The 20013-nt window shown below is 36.9% G+C and overlaps 3 protein-coding genes across 3 annotated transcripts; 1 reads left to right on the forward strand and 2 right to left on the reverse strand.

Moving 5' to 3' along the window:
• Nucleotides 1–524: 524 nt before the first annotated feature.
• On the reverse strand, nt 525–1393 carry LOC147548357 (HSP20-like chaperones superfamily protein). Its single transcript, XM_086670211.1, has 2 exons — nt 1064–1393; nt 525–976 (listed from the first exon to the last, which is right to left on the reverse strand). The coding sequence occupies exons 1-2, from the start codon at nt 1203–1205 to the stop codon at nt 687–689; spliced, it is 432 nt and encodes a 143-aa protein (XP_086526337.1). The 5' UTR covers nt 1206–1393; the 3' UTR covers nt 525–686.
• Nucleotides 1394–5611: 4218 nt separating this feature from the next.
• On the reverse strand, nt 5612–12693 carry LOC147548358 (uncharacterized). The gene is made up of 3 exons (XM_086671579.1): nt 12530–12693; nt 6282–6398; nt 5612–6044 (listed from the first exon to the last, which is right to left on the reverse strand). Exons 1-3 carry the CDS (start codon nt 12664–12666, stop codon nt 5969–5971), a joined length of 330 nt encoding a protein of 109 aa, XP_086527705.1. The 5' UTR covers nt 12667–12693; the 3' UTR covers nt 5612–5968.
• A 2788-nt stretch (nt 12694–15481) lies between these two features.
• Nucleotides 15482–16092, forward strand: LOC147548359 (uncharacterized). Its single transcript, XM_086671129.1, has one exon. The coding sequence runs from the start codon at nt 15611–15613 to the stop codon at nt 16001–16003; it is 393 nt and encodes a 130-aa protein (XP_086527255.1). The 5' UTR covers nt 15482–15610; the 3' UTR covers nt 16004–16092.
• Nucleotides 16093–20013: the final 3921 nt, after the last annotated feature.

Raw genomic sequence — 20013 nt, forward strand, 5'->3', positions numbered from 1 at the left:
TTGGGTTTGATATGAGTTATTATTTGATTATTGGGTTTTGGGTGAGATAATAAACCTTGTTGGGTTTTTTTTGTATTTGGGCCCAAAATTTGGGCCTTTCATCAAAAAATTCCTAATTCAAAAGGAAAGTCTTTAACAAAAATTCAAATGGAAAGATGCTATTTTTGCCCAATAAAGCTAACATATTTGTGGGCCCCATGTTGTGGTGGGCCCAGTGCGGGCGCCCTGCCCGCACTGCCACCGCACGGCCCTGGAAATTAGTATATATTTGAGACTAAAAAATTCGTGTTTGGGACATCTGATGTTTTTTTCTAAAGTTAACTAACGTTAAAGTCTATTAGACGTCATTGTTTTTTTATGGTAAAGTTAATCGAAGTTAGTTCATGTCTCATATTCGAAGAAGAACATCTTCATGGCTCAAACTCATCACCCCGTGCTTATCTCTGTCTCTTCGGCAGAATACCCTTCACAATGGACATGGACTGGGGTCCCTCCTACCTTCTTGCATTAGTAAAGATTCAAAATGTTTGTAGTTTTATGGTTTTGTTTTTCAACAAGAAAGAAAAATGCCCTTCATTACACAAAACTACACATTTTTGTTACTTCATCACCAAACAAACATGGAAGATAACTTCATCATAAATACTCCATTCTAGTCACTTCTCTGTTCTTCTTTTCTCAAAAACTTACAGTTTGCTGGAGACATTTATGTTCTTGATTTTTGATGATTTAGAGGTTGGATCTTTAGGAACCACAATTGTAAGAACACCATTATCAACCACAGCTTTAATTTGATCAATCTTCACATTTTCAGGTAACCCAATTTCCCTAAAGAACTCTCCTTTATTATCTGCTCTTCTTTCTGCAACATGAATGATCACATCTTTACCCATTGATTCTTCTTTCATTCCTTCTCCTTTAATCTGTAAAACATTCCCATCTTCAACCTGAACTTTAATATCTTCTTTTCCAAACCCTATCAATTCCACAAAACAAAAAACCCGTTTTAAAAAACAAACCTAAATATATGGAAGTAATTGAGTTTGGTGAGATGGTTGGTTACCTGGGATATTGATTTTGTAGATATGGGAATTAGGGGTTTCAATCCAATCCATCAGAGCAGTGGTTCCTAATGACCATTCCCTGAAAACTGGAGTTCTCCAGAGGAATCGCCTGAATGGGTCTACAGAGAAAATATCAGCCATTTTTTGTCAAGCTCAAATTCTTGCTTACTTCAATGATTTAGAACAATTGTTCAGAGTGGGAGAGGTATACTAAAGTAGGAGATGTTAGAAGTTTCTACCAGGTTATGGAAGTGTGTAATACTCTAGAAGCTTCTTTCTGTCTTATCTTTATCCTTCTCCCTTAGAATTGCTTGAGTTTGATTTTTTTTCGCATTAAACATTAGAGGAGCCTCCAAAATTCAAAAAAAATTCAATTGTTGTTATAGGATGTGTGGACCAGCCTTCCGGACTGCTAGGGATACTGTCCGCTTTGGCACACTTGGACCTAACGATTTTAAAAGACCTCACTAAGGAAGGGTGCTTAACCTCTTAAGAGGGGCACCACACTCTTGTCTCCCACCAATGTGAGATTGCTTTACAACAATTTTTAATTTTTTTTCTTTTTTAACAAATTGTTAAACGTGTAGTTGAGATTTTCTTTTCTAAATATACTATTGAGATCTTCTATCCATAATACATCTCGAATGCGACATTCTAGAAACTTCAAAAGTAATTTATGTGTCAGTTTTATAAATTGGTGGTTTTAATATTTAGTGGACAAATGTGGTCTTCAAGGGGAATCTCAATATTAAATGTCTTGTTAAGACATTTTTTTTTGTTGAACTTTGTTAAGACATTTTAGAATTAAATGTTGTCATGCCATCTTATTACTTAAATTGAGTTATGTGTTAGAAATCATTTTTATTTTAAAATCTAAAAATAAACAATAAAGTTTTTCAAATTCAATATTACATTAGAGATATTTTAATTTAGATGCATCCAATCTTTTTAAGTATTTATTTCAAAACGCCGCTCCCTGTTTCTTCTATAAGCACCGCTAATCTAAAGGCGTCCTGATGCACACCAAATAGTAAAAGATGGATATGAACAAAACAAGATGAAGACAAAGGAACAAGTTAAAAAAAAGAATTTTTTGATGAAAGGCCCAAATTTTGGGCCCAAATACAAAAAAAAAACCAACAAGAATTATTATCTCACCCAAAACCCAATAATCAAATAATAACTCATATCAAACCCAAATACACATCCCTATGCTCCATCTCTTCCCAACTTGTATCTCTATGACCTATTGGTTTCTTCTAATCCCTCTTTTGCCCTCCTATATATATCCAACTACTACTCCCTCACCAAAATATCTCTCTTTCCTTCCATAATCGGGGTTTACTTTCTCTCTCTACCTAACCGAGTCCAACACCAAACCCTCTTTTCTCTCTTCTCTCTCTAACCTCACCGGCCATCTCTTCAATCTATTCCACCTTCGTTCATCATCTTCTTCTCTGTCTACTTTGCTCCTTCCTTCATCATCATCTTCTTCTCTGTAGACTATAGAAGCCGACATACTTCATCTATTCCACCCTCATTCATCATCTTCAATCTATTCCACCTTCATTCATTCATCATCTTCTTCTCTAAAAAACCCCAGCCGAGGAGAGATAACCCTTTTCACGTTTTCCTGGTTCAGTCATCACCGTCATTCATCATCTTCTTCTCTGTAGAAACTTCAGTCATCATCTTCTTCTTCTATAAAACCAGGTAAATTTTTATTATTTGTTCATCCTTCTTTTGTGATGATTAGCTTCTGGTTTGTGCGCAATGTTTATGATTTGTCCGTACAGTTTAGGGTTTTTTCTCTCAACTTCTGTTTTTATACTTTCATTGTTTAGATTTTGAAAACATTTTGTTAAATATTAACCTAACTTTATAATGTGTTAACATATTTGTTGCAATGCTATATAATGATCACTGTGATCATCATTTTATGAAATGATCAGACATTGCTTTGTGGACCATATGATTTTACCACATATTTCTTGTTTGTACGTTCATTTTTTGATTTGTCCGTACAGTTTATTTGTTATTTTCTCTAAAGCTTTCCTGTTTTTGTAACAAAACTTTACAGTTTGTGTTAACATTGTGTAGATTTGTAGAACATTGTGTTAAATGTTAACAGTACTGTATTATGTGTTAATAAATTTTGTTAAATGTCACCATTTTCCCAGTTAATTTGCAATTTCATAGAAACTTAAACATTTTTTACCATGGTAAAACATTCTTCCAGTTTTTAGGACAGTGAAATGAATGTGTGAACATTCACCCAAATGATACGACATTTCCGATTTGATATTAACATTTGTCAACCTGTTAAGACATTTGACGATATTTTCATAACATTTTATTCAATTTTGCAGTATGGAAACTGATAGGTCACTTTCTACATCTCAAAATAATGATAAGAAGTTAGTATGTGAATCATGGGGCGACGTATTTACTGAGATTGGGCAAATATTTCCCGGTGGTGTCAAAGCTTTTCGACACGCTCTTGGTCGATATACCATTGCGACAAAGAATAACTACAAATATATCTAGAATGAACCAAGTCGGGTGACTGCCATTTGCTCCAAACCCGGATGTAATTGGAGAGTCCACGCCGATTGCTCCAAACCCGGATGGAACATTCGCAAAAACTCGTTTTAATGGCTGCATTTTAGCTGCGGTTACCAAGGACGGAAACGACGGTATGTTTTCATTTTCATATCTTACGTTAACATTCTAATGTTCCTGCTAACACTTCACAAGATTTTATGAACATTAACTAAAATGTCGCGGCAGACGGTGAGATGTTGCATTATTTATATATGTCAATCTTCATTCGCCAATTATGTGTGGACAATTCTGAAAATGCTTATGCAATATTGCTTTATGCATCAACATAACTAATTTTGTATTTCTTTCTTTTTTTGTTAGATCTTTTCCCCATTGCTTACGCAGTTGTGGACATTGAGAATGCTCATAATTGGGATTGGTTTCTGCAAAATTTGAAATTAGTAGTGGATCCGACAAAACGTTACACCTTTATTTCGGATAGACATGCTGGAATTCTAAAAGGCGTGAAGAATGTTTTTCCCACCGCTCATCACTCATTCTATGTTTGGCACTTACGATGTAATCTGAACTTGAGAATACGTAACGGGGCGCGCCAGTCACGTTATTTTTAGAGTCTTATGTTTACGGCGGCACGGGCATTACCCGAGAGTGAGTATCACGCAACCATTGAACAAATGGTTGAGATGGGTGGAACCAATGTGGAGATGTTTTTCCAATCCCTTAATCCGGAATCATGGGCCGATTCTTTTTTCCCAGGGGATAGGTATTTTGTTTACTCTTTTATTTTTTCACTTGAAATGTTGAAACAAAATTAACCCTGTTATCGACACACTTTAAGTTTACTCAGTTATTTTTTTACATTTAATCATATCTTCTGTTATGGAAGGGCATTCTTTCTAGTGTTCCGTCATTCTGTTACATGTTACCACATCTAGTGAACTGTTCTAACACGACATGATTTATTATAAGCATTCCATTAAATGTTGTGACATTCGTTATAATGTTTTGTTACAGGTATGGCGCCATCACTTCTCAACTGTCTGAGAGCTTCAACAACATGATAAAGAAAGCCCGCGTCCTCCCTATTACAGCATTGTTGGATGCCATAAGACGGAAGATTATGAACAAGATGAGAAAGCATAGAGACGCCGCTATTGGATGGAATACATTTCTTTGCCCATCCATTAACTTGGAACAGCAAGCGAAATACAAAGTTGCGGAGACGTGGAGATACGTTGAGGCAGCCCCACTTATTTATGAAGTATATTCGACTCCACGCCATTCCGTAAATCTTGGTACTCTCACATGCTCTTGTCGGCGTTGGCAAGTAGATTCTCTTCCGTGTCAACATGCAATGTTATGCATCAACAAGACTCGTGGTGATAGTACATGTTTTTATGATCCCGTCTGGACGGTGGAGGCTGACGGAAAAACATACCAACATTGTGTTTATCCCGTTCCAAATTTTGACGAACCCTATACTTTTGATCCATTAACCAAGACTCTTCCTCCACTACTTAAAAGGGCACTCGACAGACCACGTACAACACGGTTGCAGAGTTCCGGAGATGTTACGAGGAGAAAAAGAATATGTCGCAGGTGAAACCAACCCGCTTATCACAACAGTGCGACATGTCGAGCCCAACTGTAGTTCACATTTTACTAAATGCTTTAACATTCAACGATATGTCTCAACATGTAAGAGACTGTCTCTACATTGTGTTGAATGTATTAGTAAAATCTTTTGGTCTTAGTAAATCGACTTAAATGTCTTAGTACATATTTTTTTGTCTAGAGAATGAATCCTTACATTCTACTAAATGTTCAGTGAATGAATCCTTACATGGCTAGCTATTATTTACTATGTGTCAACATTATGAAGTTGTTGGAGGAATGTTCCAACATTTAGAGGAATGTTCCAACATTTCTGTGTATGTTCTTTCCTGAAACAAACTCTTTGTCGTCAATGCATGTCACATATGTTCAAGAAGAAAAATAATAATATATTCAAATTTACTTCATATTGTTTCCACATAAAATATCCCATTCCAAATCATTGTAAGTACTTAACATCCCAAAATAATTTACAAACCATATTTGTTTGTAATCTAATCAAGAATGAAGTCGTTTCGGGTTTATTGATATGAACATAACCCGTTACATGAAAAACTACTTCATTTTTTATTAAAAGATCCTTTACAAAAAAAACATCTGTGGGGGCAACCACACTTTCAAGCTCGGGCCATCCTCCAATATATCGTATTCTCCTTCAATATGTTGTGGGTGAGCTTAGCCCTCTTCCTTTGTGCCAGGGAAACCCAATCTGGGTTTTGTGTACGCTACTTGGGTTCTGTTGTCATGCAGTCTTCCACCAGCTCTTCAATTTTCAAAATTACAAAGAGACCGCAATCCGGGCTGTTCACGCCACAAAGGAAATGTTAAAGCATAACAAATAATGTTTCCACAGTCAGAGACAATACTAAAACATAATGTGAAATGAGACTACATTACTAATAATGACGTGACTTTTTGTCAAAAGACTGAAAACATGAATGGTTTCTGTAATAACATTTAGCGGAATGTTGGAACAATTTCAAACCAGTTAAAGCATTCATCATAATGTTAGAACAAATAAAGAGTGAAAACACTTACTTTTCTCCCTGTGTAGGGAATTTTGGCTCCCCAAGAACATCTGCATATTTTTGTTGGGTTCCAAACATTGTGAATCCCACCTCTTCCATTACATCCTCCACATATGCCGCATACTCCCTGGCATTTTCGAAACACTCTGATGAGACATGAAAATGTCCCATCTGAATCTCTTAACTCGGGCTAGTTAGTCCAATTCGAGCCGTTACTCTGATGAATTGTCTCTTTCTTTTACTCAGGTATATTTTACGGAGTTCGGTATGAAAAATGGTTAAAAGCGGGAGAAAGACGCACAAAAGGGCATTTTGGTCATTTGGAGATGAGGGTAGTCAGGTTATGTTGTCAATGTTGATACTCCAATGAAATATAGAGTCCAAGACGAATCCGTTGGTGAAAACAGAAGTCAAATCGGAGTTCGGGCGAGAAAACTAGAGTAAGTCAAAGTTGGGATGAAAATCCGTTGATCAAATGTCAACTTGAGTGGTCCGTGACACATGGCGCGAGAGAAGGAAGGAACCCAACGGTTTGGATCTTTCGTGGGATAACGTCGGTCACAGAAGGGTGCATTTTTTGGATGACCAAGGGTACCGATCTGGTGTAACCCGACACAAGAATTAAGCATGCAGCCGACCGCAACTTATGATCCAACGACTTAAAACCATTAGCATACGTGGCCACATCTAAGGAGTTCTGCTGCACGTCCTTCATTGTCCCGCGAAGCACCATAACATCCTCTTGACAGCCAGCAGTACTTGATTGGTGCCTATATTTTGGTAAGATCTATTTGTTTCCTGGATATTTTCTTATCTCCCCTCAAAAGGAAACTAGAGAGAGAATCAAACACCAGTCAACAACGTGATTTCTCTTGGTAATGTGAAACCAAATGGAAATAATTAACTTGCCAACCAATACCTATTCTCTTTAACATATCCCTTTCCTTCTTTCTCTCATTTCTTTCTATCTTCACTAATATACAGTATAGAGAGAAGATTTTATGAGATATTAAAAAGAGGAATGATCTTCTCTTGGGACTGATTGTAGAGATAGGAATTTTTATCTTTATAGAAACAGTACAGAGAGAGGGACGAAGGAGATATTTCTTCCTCTCCTTTTCCGATCGGATTTAGCAAAGTTGGAAACTCTATATCTCTCTCTTCTCCTCAAGATATCTCAAAAACAGTAGAGAGAAAGAATTCTCTTTTGACAAGAAGGAAAGAGATTTCAAAATAGAGAAAATATTCTCTCTTGATTTGGATTGATGATCTTTCTTTCTCTCTCATCTTTATCTCCTAAAACAACAAAGATTAGAGAAAGGAAACATGTGAAGATAATATTTACTAAACAGAGAAGGAATTGAAGTTGATATTTTTTAGAGTTGAAAGCAAGATTCGGTTGAAGAATGGTATTTAGAGAGAGAGATATGGTTACTTGATTTGAAGATCACAAACAGAAAGCTGGAGAGAGGGGATTTGAAATGGAGTTTATTTATAACTGGATATACAAAAATCAGAGAAGAGAGGGAATGATATTATTGAAAGAGATATTACTTTCTCTTAATAAACACAGAATGAGGACAAGAGGAAAGAAATAAAGAAAGATTTCGATTGGAGAGAGGGCTGGTTCTTCTTCTTCTTCTTTATATATGTATAACTGAAACAGAGAGAGATCATCTCGACTGGAGGGTCTTCCTCTGGTAGCTCAACCAAAACCGACTATATTAGAGAGAGAGAGAGAGAGAGTGATGTAAAGAGCTCTCGGTGTTAGATCATCTGACGGCAAAAGAAGAAGAAAGAGGTTTAGAGAGAGAGAAGGAATTTTGAGTTTACTGCTTTCTGCTTCTTCTTCTTCTGATTCTTCTCTTTGTGAGAGAGAGAAGATCAGATTGAAAGAGTAGAGAGAGAGAAATCTCCTGGTTTGTAGAGAGATAAAGAGTTTTAATTATTTGAAATCATCTTTTTCTTCTTCTTTCTTTCTTGTTTCTGTTAGAGAGAGAAAGAGAGAGCTACATTATTGTTTAGAGAGATAAAGATAAAGTTTGGAGTGAGAAAGAAAGAGAAAACAGTAGAGAAAGAGAAAAACCAGTCGAGGAAAATAAATTTCTCACCAGGAAATCGTTTCGGGGAAGACGAGAAAATTATTTTCCCTAAGGCCCTGTTTGGTTTGGAAATAGCGAAAAAGTTAAGTTTTCTTCCATTCTCTTTTATTATTCATATTTATTTAAATCTCGATCATGATTAGCTAAGACTCTCCATCTAGGGTTTTACGATGAAACCCATTTTTGATCTTTTAGAGATATAATTTTTATTGATTAACTCTTGATTAATGCTTCATAGTTTAATTCGTTTTAGTTTGATAAATAGATTTTCTTTTCACTATTTATACTTTTCGATTTGATGCATCGTGCTTATGTTAAATCATTTGACGGTTCATACATAATAATTGATAAATAGTAGTTTAGAGATTTATTTATTTAAAATAAAATGATTACATTGTTATGTTTTATTCGGTTTTAACGAAAACATCTCCCGGAATTAGGATAGTTCATTATCCGAAATTCTGAGTTATAAAAAAAAAAGAAGAGAATTAACCATTTTAAGTATTTGTTTCTAAAGGTGATTTTATGTGGTGAATTTCTAAAATCCTAGGTCCTCTACCCCATTTCAGTTCCTTGTATCATTATTTGTTTTATTATTTTATCACCAGAACCACAAAAACCATTTTCAAAATCGTCTTACTTCCAAGTCTTAGGATAGGTTTCACTTAGTCTTTGAGGAACGAACCGGTCTTACCGGAATTTATTACAACTTGACACCCGTGCACTTGCGGGTGTAGACCTATTTAGGAAACTTTTTAGGCCCATCATACTCCTTGGCCATCTTCTTATCAAAGGACATTGAATCATAATGGGTCCACCGATGTAGAAATACATTATATATCAAGAGTGTCCAGTCCCCCCCCCCCCCCCCCTTGAGGTGTCTCCTGTTGTTGGTTGACAGATGGGTGCACACACAAATAATATTTCCGGTTTCCCAGCATTATTACTCAATGTCCGATTGAGCATTTGTTCGATGGAAGCTTGGTTTACCTCAGCCTTTATCATTGTCTGTACCATAAACACAAAGTTATCAAAATGTTCACTCATATAAAAGATGATAGGAAAACATCCTAATCACTTAACTTACATAGATTTCGGATGGGAGGCATAGCACACTTTTTTCTTTCAATTTCTGGTGATTAGTGAGGAAGGAGCTCGCCCTGTTAGTTATTTATGAATCGCATTCGAGATTCATCATTAACATATCGAGCTGTTTCCCACAGATGTCGTTAATCCCGTCACTGAACCAGACCTTCGTACTGCAAAATTTGGAAAAAACATTGTCACCGTTTCTAATGTTAGGACATTTCAAGGAATGCTGGGACATTACAGTAACCTACTCGTACCTTTTGTCACTATCCCTGAGGAATTCTTCCAACAAACCCTTTTCTTGTTCCTTCACATATTTCCAGACTGGGCTTTTTCTCCAGTTTCCAAGCTTCTGACCTTTCTCCTCTTCTGACCTTTGGGCTCCCAACTCTACAATGTCTTCTACATTAATTGTTTTCTTTTGGAGTTGCTTTGCTTTTTCGGTCATAGTTCGGGTTCTTGGCTGAGTTTTAACCCTTTTAACCAAAGAGTTTGGTTTGTTTTTATCTTTCTTTTCACCAACTACAGCCATTTCAACCTTTGGCTTATCTACAAAATCGTCTTCCGGAGAACTTTCATTCTCCACGATCTCATAATTTTCATATTCTTTTGCCACCTCACACACTTCTGAAAAGAAAGCTGAAGGCCAAGTCAGCTCAAAGTCAACTTCTTCTATCTCTTTTTGACCTACATTCAAAAAACTCGGAAATTGCTTTTCACCTGTTCCCACCACCACACGTTTAACTAGTCAACATTCAATAGAAAAGCAAAACTTAACATAAATAATTCTCCAATTCTTGATCAATATATATAAACGTTATCACGGATGTTCTAACATTTTAGGTATTTATATGGGGAAGAACACTTACTTGTTTGTTTCTTATTTATTACTTAGCCGACCACTCCACTGTCGTTCGTGGTAAAAGACAGTCTTCAATTGTCGTGGTAAAAGACATCGTGGGCTTTTACTTACCGTTTATCAAAAAACTTGTAACGATGGCGGAACAATTTATGTTCATACCAATCATCTGACAAGTAAGTAAGAATTTCAGAGAAGATAGAATGATTCCACACAAGTTAATACGTTCTTTAAAAAAAACTAGAAATAAAACCAACTTGAATCTAAAAAAACAATATTCATTTCTTTATCAATGTAGACTGCATTAAAACATTATGTTAAATGTTGACGCATTCTGGTATTTGCTTTAACATTTTTAACTTCTTTTCAAGCAAAGACAAGAATGTGAACCGAAGTAAAAAATTGCGTGAGCATTTACTCACTTGACCCAGCTATTTGGCTCTCTGTCTGCTCCTGGTTTTGCACATCCCCTGAAGATTGACCCTTTACAAACTCATCAGAAATTGCCTTCTTACCCTTGTTGTCTATTTCTGCTTCTCCAGTTTGGGCTTCGGCATTATTTTCTTGTTCGTTGCGGGCTTCTACATTTACTTGTTCGGATTTTTTTGTGCTACTTCCTGCTCTACCATTACTTCATTTCTTACTTCATCTCCACCCTCTAATTTGTCTCCACCATCTCCACTCTCTACCTCTTGGCGACCCTCCACCTCCTGTCCACCTTGTACATCCTACCCACCCTCCACATCCTGTCCACCAATCACCTCCTCTCGACCAATCACCTCCTCTCGAACATCCACCTCCCCTCCGACATCAAAATCAAATTCTAAAACATCATTCTTCTCTTCTCACTCTTTCTTCATCCTCTCCAATTCCTCTCTTAATACTTCTCTCTCTCTCTCTTAACCAACTCATTCTCTTCTCTCAACCTCTCAACTTCCTCCTTCAATTTTTCAACTTCACCTAAAAGATGAAAATGTTCCTCATCATTCATCTCCACCACCACCCTCTCACTGTACTTTAACAAATCTTCCTCTTCAACAGTCTCCGGCACCAACTCCACCTTCACCTACAAGGATGGATACATATGGTTATTATCTCAACACTTCCCAAAATATGCATATATCTAATTAAATGTTGAAACATTCATGAAAATGCGCCAACATTTCAAACAATGTCACTCAGACGTCAATAATGTTAGAAAATTTATGCAAATCACAAAGACATTATAGTAAATGTTAAAACACATTACCTGCTCCTCTTCAATGCTAGCCAATTCTGCTTCCAGTCCTGTAATGAAGAATGGCTCGATCATCCATCGTGCTATTCTTGGACTTACCCGTACTTCCTCTACCAGGTCCTCATGGATCCTGGTATGCATGCAATACCAGTACTGTAAATAAATTAAACACAAATAGGTCAGAAGTGTTTTTCTGTATCATCACAAGGAATGACAAAACATATTATAAGCTTCCCATACATTCTGCAAAATGCTTCAGCATTATGTAAGTCCCTCAAATAATGATGAAACATATTACAGAATGTCAGAACAAATTAATTTGACTTGTATCGTTATAAGAAATTATGAAACATTTGAGTTCATGAACAGGATTACTTACGGGAAGCAGAGTCAGGCAGCCTGAAGCTTTGCTCGGGTCTTCCGAGTGCTTGTTAATTCTCTCCATCATGAAGGAGTGAATAGCTCTCGGCTATGAAACTCTTTTTATCATTCTCTCCGTTTGGAGATTGTGATAAAAACTCCTGACAACCGAGGAGCCGGCAGCTGAAGCAAACAGGAATGTGGCTGCCATGTACATAATCCAGAGTTTCAAGAACTCAATGGCAGGAGCCTTTGTTCTTGCAGCCACACTCAAAGCCCTTTCGATGCTGGGGCCGCCAAAAGATGCAGACTTTCCCTCTACAATACAGTCTCTGAAATACTTGCTCAGAAACTGGTTCTTTGTGGCATCTAGGGTGACATTGGTTGGGAATGCTTCATATACCTGTCCTTCCATGGGGACTCCCAACAGCAAAGCAACATCTCCGGGAGTGAACTGAATCATCTTCCCTCCGATGTTGAAGGTTTGGCTCTCTTTGTCGAAGCAGTTGAGCAGATCAAATATGGCTTTGTTAGGCTTCTCCATCACATTCTCTTTTCGGAAACTCCCACTGGTCAGTGCCTTAAAGAAGGCCCCGAATGGGGAAGCAAACAACATCTTCTTTTGCTCCTCAGTCATGTCCCAAAGAGAATCCTGCGCCACCTTAAAAACTGCTTTTAAATTACATTTGTAATTTAAAGTAGTTTTCTTCTTCTGCTCCCTAGCCTCTGTTGGTTGAGCCTCCACCATCGGCTCTCTCGTTTTCGATGTATACGCTCGATGCTTCACACAAACAGTAACATATATGTCAGGGCATTCAACAAAATGTTCAACACTACACTGAATGCTACATCACTATAAATAATGACAGATCATTTTGCAATGTGTCTACACAATAAGCCTAGGCCAATGGTCTACACAATAATGACAGATCATTAAGTGAAGCAACATTTTACAGAATGACAACACACTAACAAATATGCCAAACCATTATAAGAAATGTGAGAGCACAAACATTAATTAGAGGACATTCTCACAGATGTGTATAGAATATCATACCTTAGCCTGTGAAGGACTCGCTACTTTCTTGCCTTTTTTGCTAGGCCCAGCGGATGATGGCTCTTCACTAGCCCTCTTTCTAGGGCTAGCTCTTACTGGAGTCTGTTGTCTGGTTGCAGGACCATCTCCTTTTTTGGTTGCAGCTTTAACCATCTTTGTAAATTTATCTGCAAAATTTTATATGTTTGTATTAGACCCCCACATGTTTGAAACAAACCAAAAATGTATGTACACAACCTAAATGTCTAAACATAATCCTAATTTCTTTAACACAACCCAGAATGTTAAAACAAACCATTCATTTCATCAACAAAGACAAACACCCAAAAATCGAAAACAAAGTACTAAATGTCTCCACAGAAACCTAACTTTCGGATCACAACCCTACATGTTAAAACAAACCTAACCTAGAAACTTGATGAAGAACCATAAACACCCAAATTACCTTCTGTGAAGATGCATGCTTCCGAAGTCACAAACAACAACCAAAATGTTTTATCACAAACTTAAGAGCAACTTAACCCTAAAACTTTTTTTAAAAACAATCCAAAATGTTCAAACAAACTCAAGATCAAAGTACTGAACTTTAAAGAATAAACCCTAATTGTTTGAAAACACCCCAAAATGTTCAAACACCCCTAAAACTGTACCAACAACCCTAAAACTTTACCAACAACCCTAAAACTTTACCAACAACCAAAAATCTGAAAGAAGAAACCCCAAAAATGTTCAAACAATCCTAAAAATTTACCAACAACAGAGAGAGGAAGAAGATTTAGAGGAAGAACAGAGGCGTACCTGTGTTTGATGATGCTCGAACAAGAGAGAGAAGCACCGGATTTGTTGAAAAGAGAGCGAAATAGAAAGAGAAGTGAGTAGATCAAGTTGCTTAAATAGCTTTAATAGAGAGAGAGATTCGCCGGTAACGTTTCGATTCTCAAGGGTTAATGGCTGAAATGGTTTCGGTTGAAAAAGAGATAGAGAGAGAGATAGAGATGGACCGTTTTGAATGAAGAGAGATAGAGTTTGATCGAGATAGAGAGAGAGATAGAGAGGAAGCGTTTGAATGAAGAGAGATAGATGGAGAGGGTTTCTGTGTCTAATCAAGAGAGAGCGTTTGAATGAAGAGAGAGCGCGCGGAGACCGAGAGAGAAAGAGAAAGGCTGGCATGGGTTATGTCTTGTCAAGTCAGGGAGAGAAAGAGAGAGGCTGGTTGGCATGTGTTTGGGCGGGAAATGAGTGAGGGACATAAGAGGTAACTATTTCTTTTGGGGGGATAGGAAGGTAATATCACATTTTGGATTTTTTTGAGATATAATTCCCTATTGTGTTGGATTTCCTATTTGGGCTCCTTTTTCTTCTTTCTCACATCATAACTCTCCCAATGTTTTTCTCCTCCTATTTTCTCTATACCTTCACTAATGTCGACGTATAAAAACATACAACAGTTGGCTTAGCTGATTTGATTTAGATACATCTACATTGATGTCCCCGTTTATAAACATGCAGCATAGTGGGTTAGGGCATTTAGCTTAGATACAGGGGCGGAACTAGAAAATACTGTGAGGGAGGGCAAAGATGAAATCTAATAGAACAGATCATACAGAAAAATTTTGTGGGAGTCAAAATTACTATTAGAAGTCAAATACCAGGGAGGGCCATTGCCCTCCCCGACCACCCCTACTTCCGCCCCTAATTAGATATACGAATGGATAAAATAACAATTTCCTCTGTTAGCTAGATGCCCGTGGTGATAACGTGTCAAAAATCTATATAACAAATGACATAGGTTTTGGTGCCATGTCATAACTTGCAATCATAAATCTCATCCGTCAATATCTATAGTTCAATTTTCACCATTGGATTTTTCCCCACTAATTTAACTACCTCTCAACATATAACTCCCCACTTATTCTTAAAATAACTACCTACAATTTTCATCTTAAATTTGTGTTGGTCATGTTAATATTGAGGCAAAAATAATTTTATTTTGATTTTTAAGAGACGAATTTAGTAGGAATTTGATCGACACTTCTTTTTTTTTGTATGACTGTAATTTGTCTTCATCTACTAACATGATCGACAAATTATCCCGTGACGGAGACACGGGCTATACCCTAGTACTTAAATAAATGTAAGAGTGAAAGAGATAAAAGGTATCAAGTTACACCCAATTTATTTTGCTAGTAAAACATAAGCTATATATCTTAGTCCATAATCCTTGAGTTCTTAGTAGGCCATTAATGGTCTAGTAATAAATTGATATGATATAGGCACACCTATTTATGGGCAGCCACAATGTAGTATCAGATCACGTGAACTTCTCCCCAAGCTACCGAATGCCACCTCCAGGGTTGACAGCTGGTTGACTCACTAATACAACATTCTCTCTATTCTCCACGTGTGATTCCACGTGTTAGCTAATATTACACGTGTCGTCTACCCATCTTCTCTTTATAGACTTCAACCCGACTACCCATCTCCTTTACCTTGTTTAACTCGCGCTCAATCCATCTTTCTGTCTATCCAACATCCATCATCATCATCAGAATTTCGTAACCCTAAATCAAAATCTCTCTCCAATTTAATTAGGGTTTCTAAAAACCTCTTCAAAACCCCAGTGGCAGAGAAAAAAATGGCATTAGAATGGGTATTACTAAGTTATGCAACAGGTGCTGAAGTAATTATACTTCTATTACTAACTCTACCAGGTATTAATGGACTTCGTAAAGGTTTAATAAAAGTAACAAGAAACCTTCTAAAACCATTTTTATCAATACTACCATTCTGTTTATTTTTATTAATGGATATTTATTGGAAATATGAATCAAGACCTCATTGTGAAGGACCATCTTGTACTCCAACTGAACATCTTCGTCATCAAAGATCAATTATTAAAAGTCAAAGAAATGGACTATTGATTGCTGGTGCTGTTGTGTTTTATTGGCTTCTTTTCTCTGTTACTAATCTTGTTGTTCGTCTTGAACAACTTAATCAAACTGTAGAGAAATTCAAGAATCAAGATTGATTGGAGAAGATGAGATTGATGATTCTTGGGTTTTGGTTTTATAATATAATGAGTTAAAATTAGTGGGGTTTTTTTTTTTTATTTGTTTTGATCAGTAGTTGGGTGTTTTTAGTGTTTTAGATATTTGATGTTAAATGAAAGTAAATAGAAGTAGTAATGACTAATGAGTTTTGTTCCTTAGCTATTAGTGTAGGGAAGAGAAAGGGGGCAGTGGTCACAGACCTAGAATTAGACAGTGGGAGACGCTCTTCTTCTCTGTCTTTCAAGTTTACCCCCTGATCAATTGCAAAATACAATTCAACCTCAAAGCAGAAACAGATGGACTAAAAAAAAAAAAAGAACATTTTGAAATTTTTGAGTTAGAATCAGAATTTTCAATCATACTTACCATTTTGAATATTCAACAAAAAAAAAAACATTTTGAGATTTTTGGGTTCTTTGAGAACGATACTCGTACAGCATCCCATTTACAAAGGAAATGATAAATGATAAAGTAAACGATAACATCGGACTTACAAAAGAAAAGGACAACATGAATGAAATGCCTACGATATTAATATAAATGAGAACACTCTAAATATCATAAACATAGGAACGATGAACCAAGCAGATATTGATTTGATAAGATGCTATCTTCTTAGTTGAATAGAAGTTGTCTGATTTCTTTTGATTTGATAAGATGCTATCTTCTTAGTTGAATAGAAGTTGTCTGATTTCTTTTTCTTTTTGAGAAATCGACTATTGTGATCTGCTTGGTTAATAATCTACATGTGGTTAGCACGGTAACCCCCTAACTTAATAATGAAAGAGGCTTAAATTTCAAAAATATTTCTTACCGCCGCATCCCGGTGCACTTGCGATGCCTAAAGCAATTCCAGGAGATCTGCGCTGGGATTCTCTGCAGCTGCTGGGCCACCTTCTACAGGGGATAGCCGCTTCACGATCAATCATAATAATGCAGCCATTTTCTCATCATTCGACCTACGGTGCTCCAGTCTTACTTCGAACAAATGCTATATCTATTGGTTTAGTAGTCTCAAAAGAAAGAGTAAGAAGAACTTAAAAGAGATCTAAAGCCTGATATATTATTATGATATTTAGACATTTTTATAAGTCAAGTTCAATAACTATGGATTTCGTGGGAATTGAACCTAGGACCTCCAGGTTTTTGGAGTTTATGTCAACACTTAAAACCACGTGAAAGAGGCTTAAAGCCAGACGGCTTTTCTTGCACTCGCGATTGAAATACGTTTTTCGAAATCGAAACAAAGAGTTTGAAGGAAAAATCCCATCAAGGTGGTGATCAAGAAGGTCCTCTTATTCCCTCTTGAAAAAACCACACACCCATGACCATCATCATTCCCCATCAAACTGTTTTCTTGAGTGAGAAAGTCTCGTATACAACTAAATTGAAAATATAGAAAAATAACATTTCAAAGAATTGGGATTTAACTTCTGTTTTCTATGTGCTCCTACCAAGATCTCTAGAAATCTCAATCCATCAAGTCTTGCACGAATTTCTCCTTCTCTCTAATGACGAACACGCAAACAATGAAATCGTTATTTTTGGATTCATCATCTTTAAGCAAGAGAACCTTTTTAGCTTTTGGAGATTGATAATGAAGAAACTAGTCGAGGGAGTGATGAAGACCGACAGAATCACATCGGATCTCACCCCAACCGTTGTCTCGCATTCCCTATTGAAGATTTTGTATCTATAGCCAGCCATACTTGTGGCATTCTTTTCTCTAGTCAAGAAGAAAGTGATGATAGAGGAAGCGGCGAAATGGAGTGTTTTTGGGAGAGTAAGAGTAGAATTTAATTTGAATTCTGCTCTCCCACCTAGAGTGAATTTAAAATTATCCCGTTACAAATTAATCTCGATTGAGATACGTTTTGAAAAACTACCTCGCTTCTGTATTTTCTGTGGCAGAACCGGGCACACTATTAAGTTTTGTCCACCATTTTTAGCTTTTGCAGACCTTTTAAAGTTTCCGTTATCACCTGAACAGAACCAACGTGTTCGTAGAGCAATGCTCCCGAAATACTCCGAGGAATTCAAAGTTCAATTCTAAAGGAACTCGAGAAAAGAACTTGGGTCTTTTGGCATGGACCGTCCTTTTCCAGTGTCTATACAATACACTGAAAATTCGGACGATATAGAGGAGGATCCTATTGTTTTACCAAATTATTCCATTAATACTAATTTTGGAGAACTTTTATCTAGTCTTTGTCAGGTGAAGAGAAGCAAAATACAAAATCAGGAAGGGGCTACATACCATTTATCCAGGGGACCTATTTATACTATGAGTGAAGGAGGTCATAAAGGAGAGAGCTCTAATCAAAGGAACCCAGAACGACAAAACGAAGAGAGAACAAAGAAACAGTATAAAAGGACTGCTCGTCATTTGGCTACCGATCAAGCAATCGAAGGGGTACCGGCAACCCAAATGCCGGATTCTACATGAGTATTCTAGCTGGGAATTGTCGGGGACTTAGGAACACCCCGACAAGAGAAACCCTTTCTCAGTTCCTAGGGGCGACAAAACCATCTCGGGTTTTTCTCTCCGAAACCCGTCTGACTAATTATGTACCTTTATCGTTATTTAATAAAGTTAATCTTAGTAGTTATTATTGTGTCTCTTCAATTGGTAGAAGTGGGGGTCTTCTTATACATTGGAACCCTACTTTGGATGTTAATGTGAATACTACCTCCCAAAATATGATTCATCTGACTATTAGGTCTAATATGAATTTGATCCCTTGGGACTTGATATGTATTTATGGACCACCCAGGGTCCAAGATCGTCATGTATTCTGGACTTAGATGGTCACGATCATCAATGGACTTAGACACCCTTACTGTATTATAGGCGATTTAAATGCAATATCTTCTCCTTCGGAAAAATGGGGAGGAAGCTCTAATATTCCATTTCTTTCAAATTTTCAGAAATTCATGCAAGATGCAAATTTAATGGACCTTGGTTTTAATGGTCCGGCGTACACGTGGACAAATAACAAATCAATCCACCATTTAACGAAAGAGAGATTGGATAAAGCGCTGTGCAGCCCAAATTGGTTACTTAATTATCCGGAGGTGGGTGTATTTCACTTGCCTAGGTACAATAGCGACCACGCCCCTATTTTGCTCAAATTACAGGTTCAGGGTCAAACACTTCAAACATTAACAAAATTTGAGGTGTATTGGACGAAACACGACGATTACAACCAAATATTTAAAAGCAAATGGGAGCAATCTATGGGACAATTTACAGAGAGGTTAGAACAAGTAAAAGAGGCAACCAAACAATGGAGTAAAAAAGCATTTGGGTTTGTTAAAAATAGATTGGTTATTTTAAGAAAACGGTTGTTAGATATACAATCGATTACTTCTACAAGGGATACTATTGATATAGAAAGTTCTATTCAAGAAGAAATTTTATTTCTTGAAAATTTACAAAGAACAAAGGCAGAACAAAGGCAGAACAAAGAGCTAAGTCGAAGTGGGTCGCAAATGGAGATAGGAATACAAAAGCCTATCATGTTTCTATGTCAATGAGAAGGCAGAAGAACACTATACACCAACTTACACTTAATTCAGGTAATACGACTACTAATGAAGAGGAAATAGCAAATGAGTTGGTACAACATTTTCAGAATCTGTTTAGAAGTGAACCAGTGGTTACACCTCCGGCCGAAATCCTCAATGGATATAAGGTATTTACATCTGAACAAATAGGCTACGTCTCCAGGGTTCCGTCGCAAGAGGAAATTAAGGCTGTCGTTATGGAAATGGGAGCAACAAAAAGTCCGGGACCAGACGGATTACCATGTTTCTTTTTCCAACACAATTGGGAGGTAATCGGGACAGAACTCATTGCTTATATTCAACAAGCTTTTATAACAGGTACTATTGATCCATCTCTGAATATTACGACTGTCGCCTTAATTCCTAAAACTAGAAACCCGAGTATGGCCACAGAATTCAGACCAATATCCTTATGTAATTC

This window comes from Eschscholzia californica, unplaced genomic scaffold, assembly GCF_041429995.1.
Source record: "Eschscholzia californica isolate CP2 unplaced genomic scaffold, dmEscCali1.0.p SCAF_3, whole genome shotgun sequence".
In the NCBI taxonomy this organism is placed as follows: domain Eukaryota; kingdom Viridiplantae; phylum Streptophyta; class Magnoliopsida; order Ranunculales; family Papaveraceae; genus Eschscholzia; species Eschscholzia californica.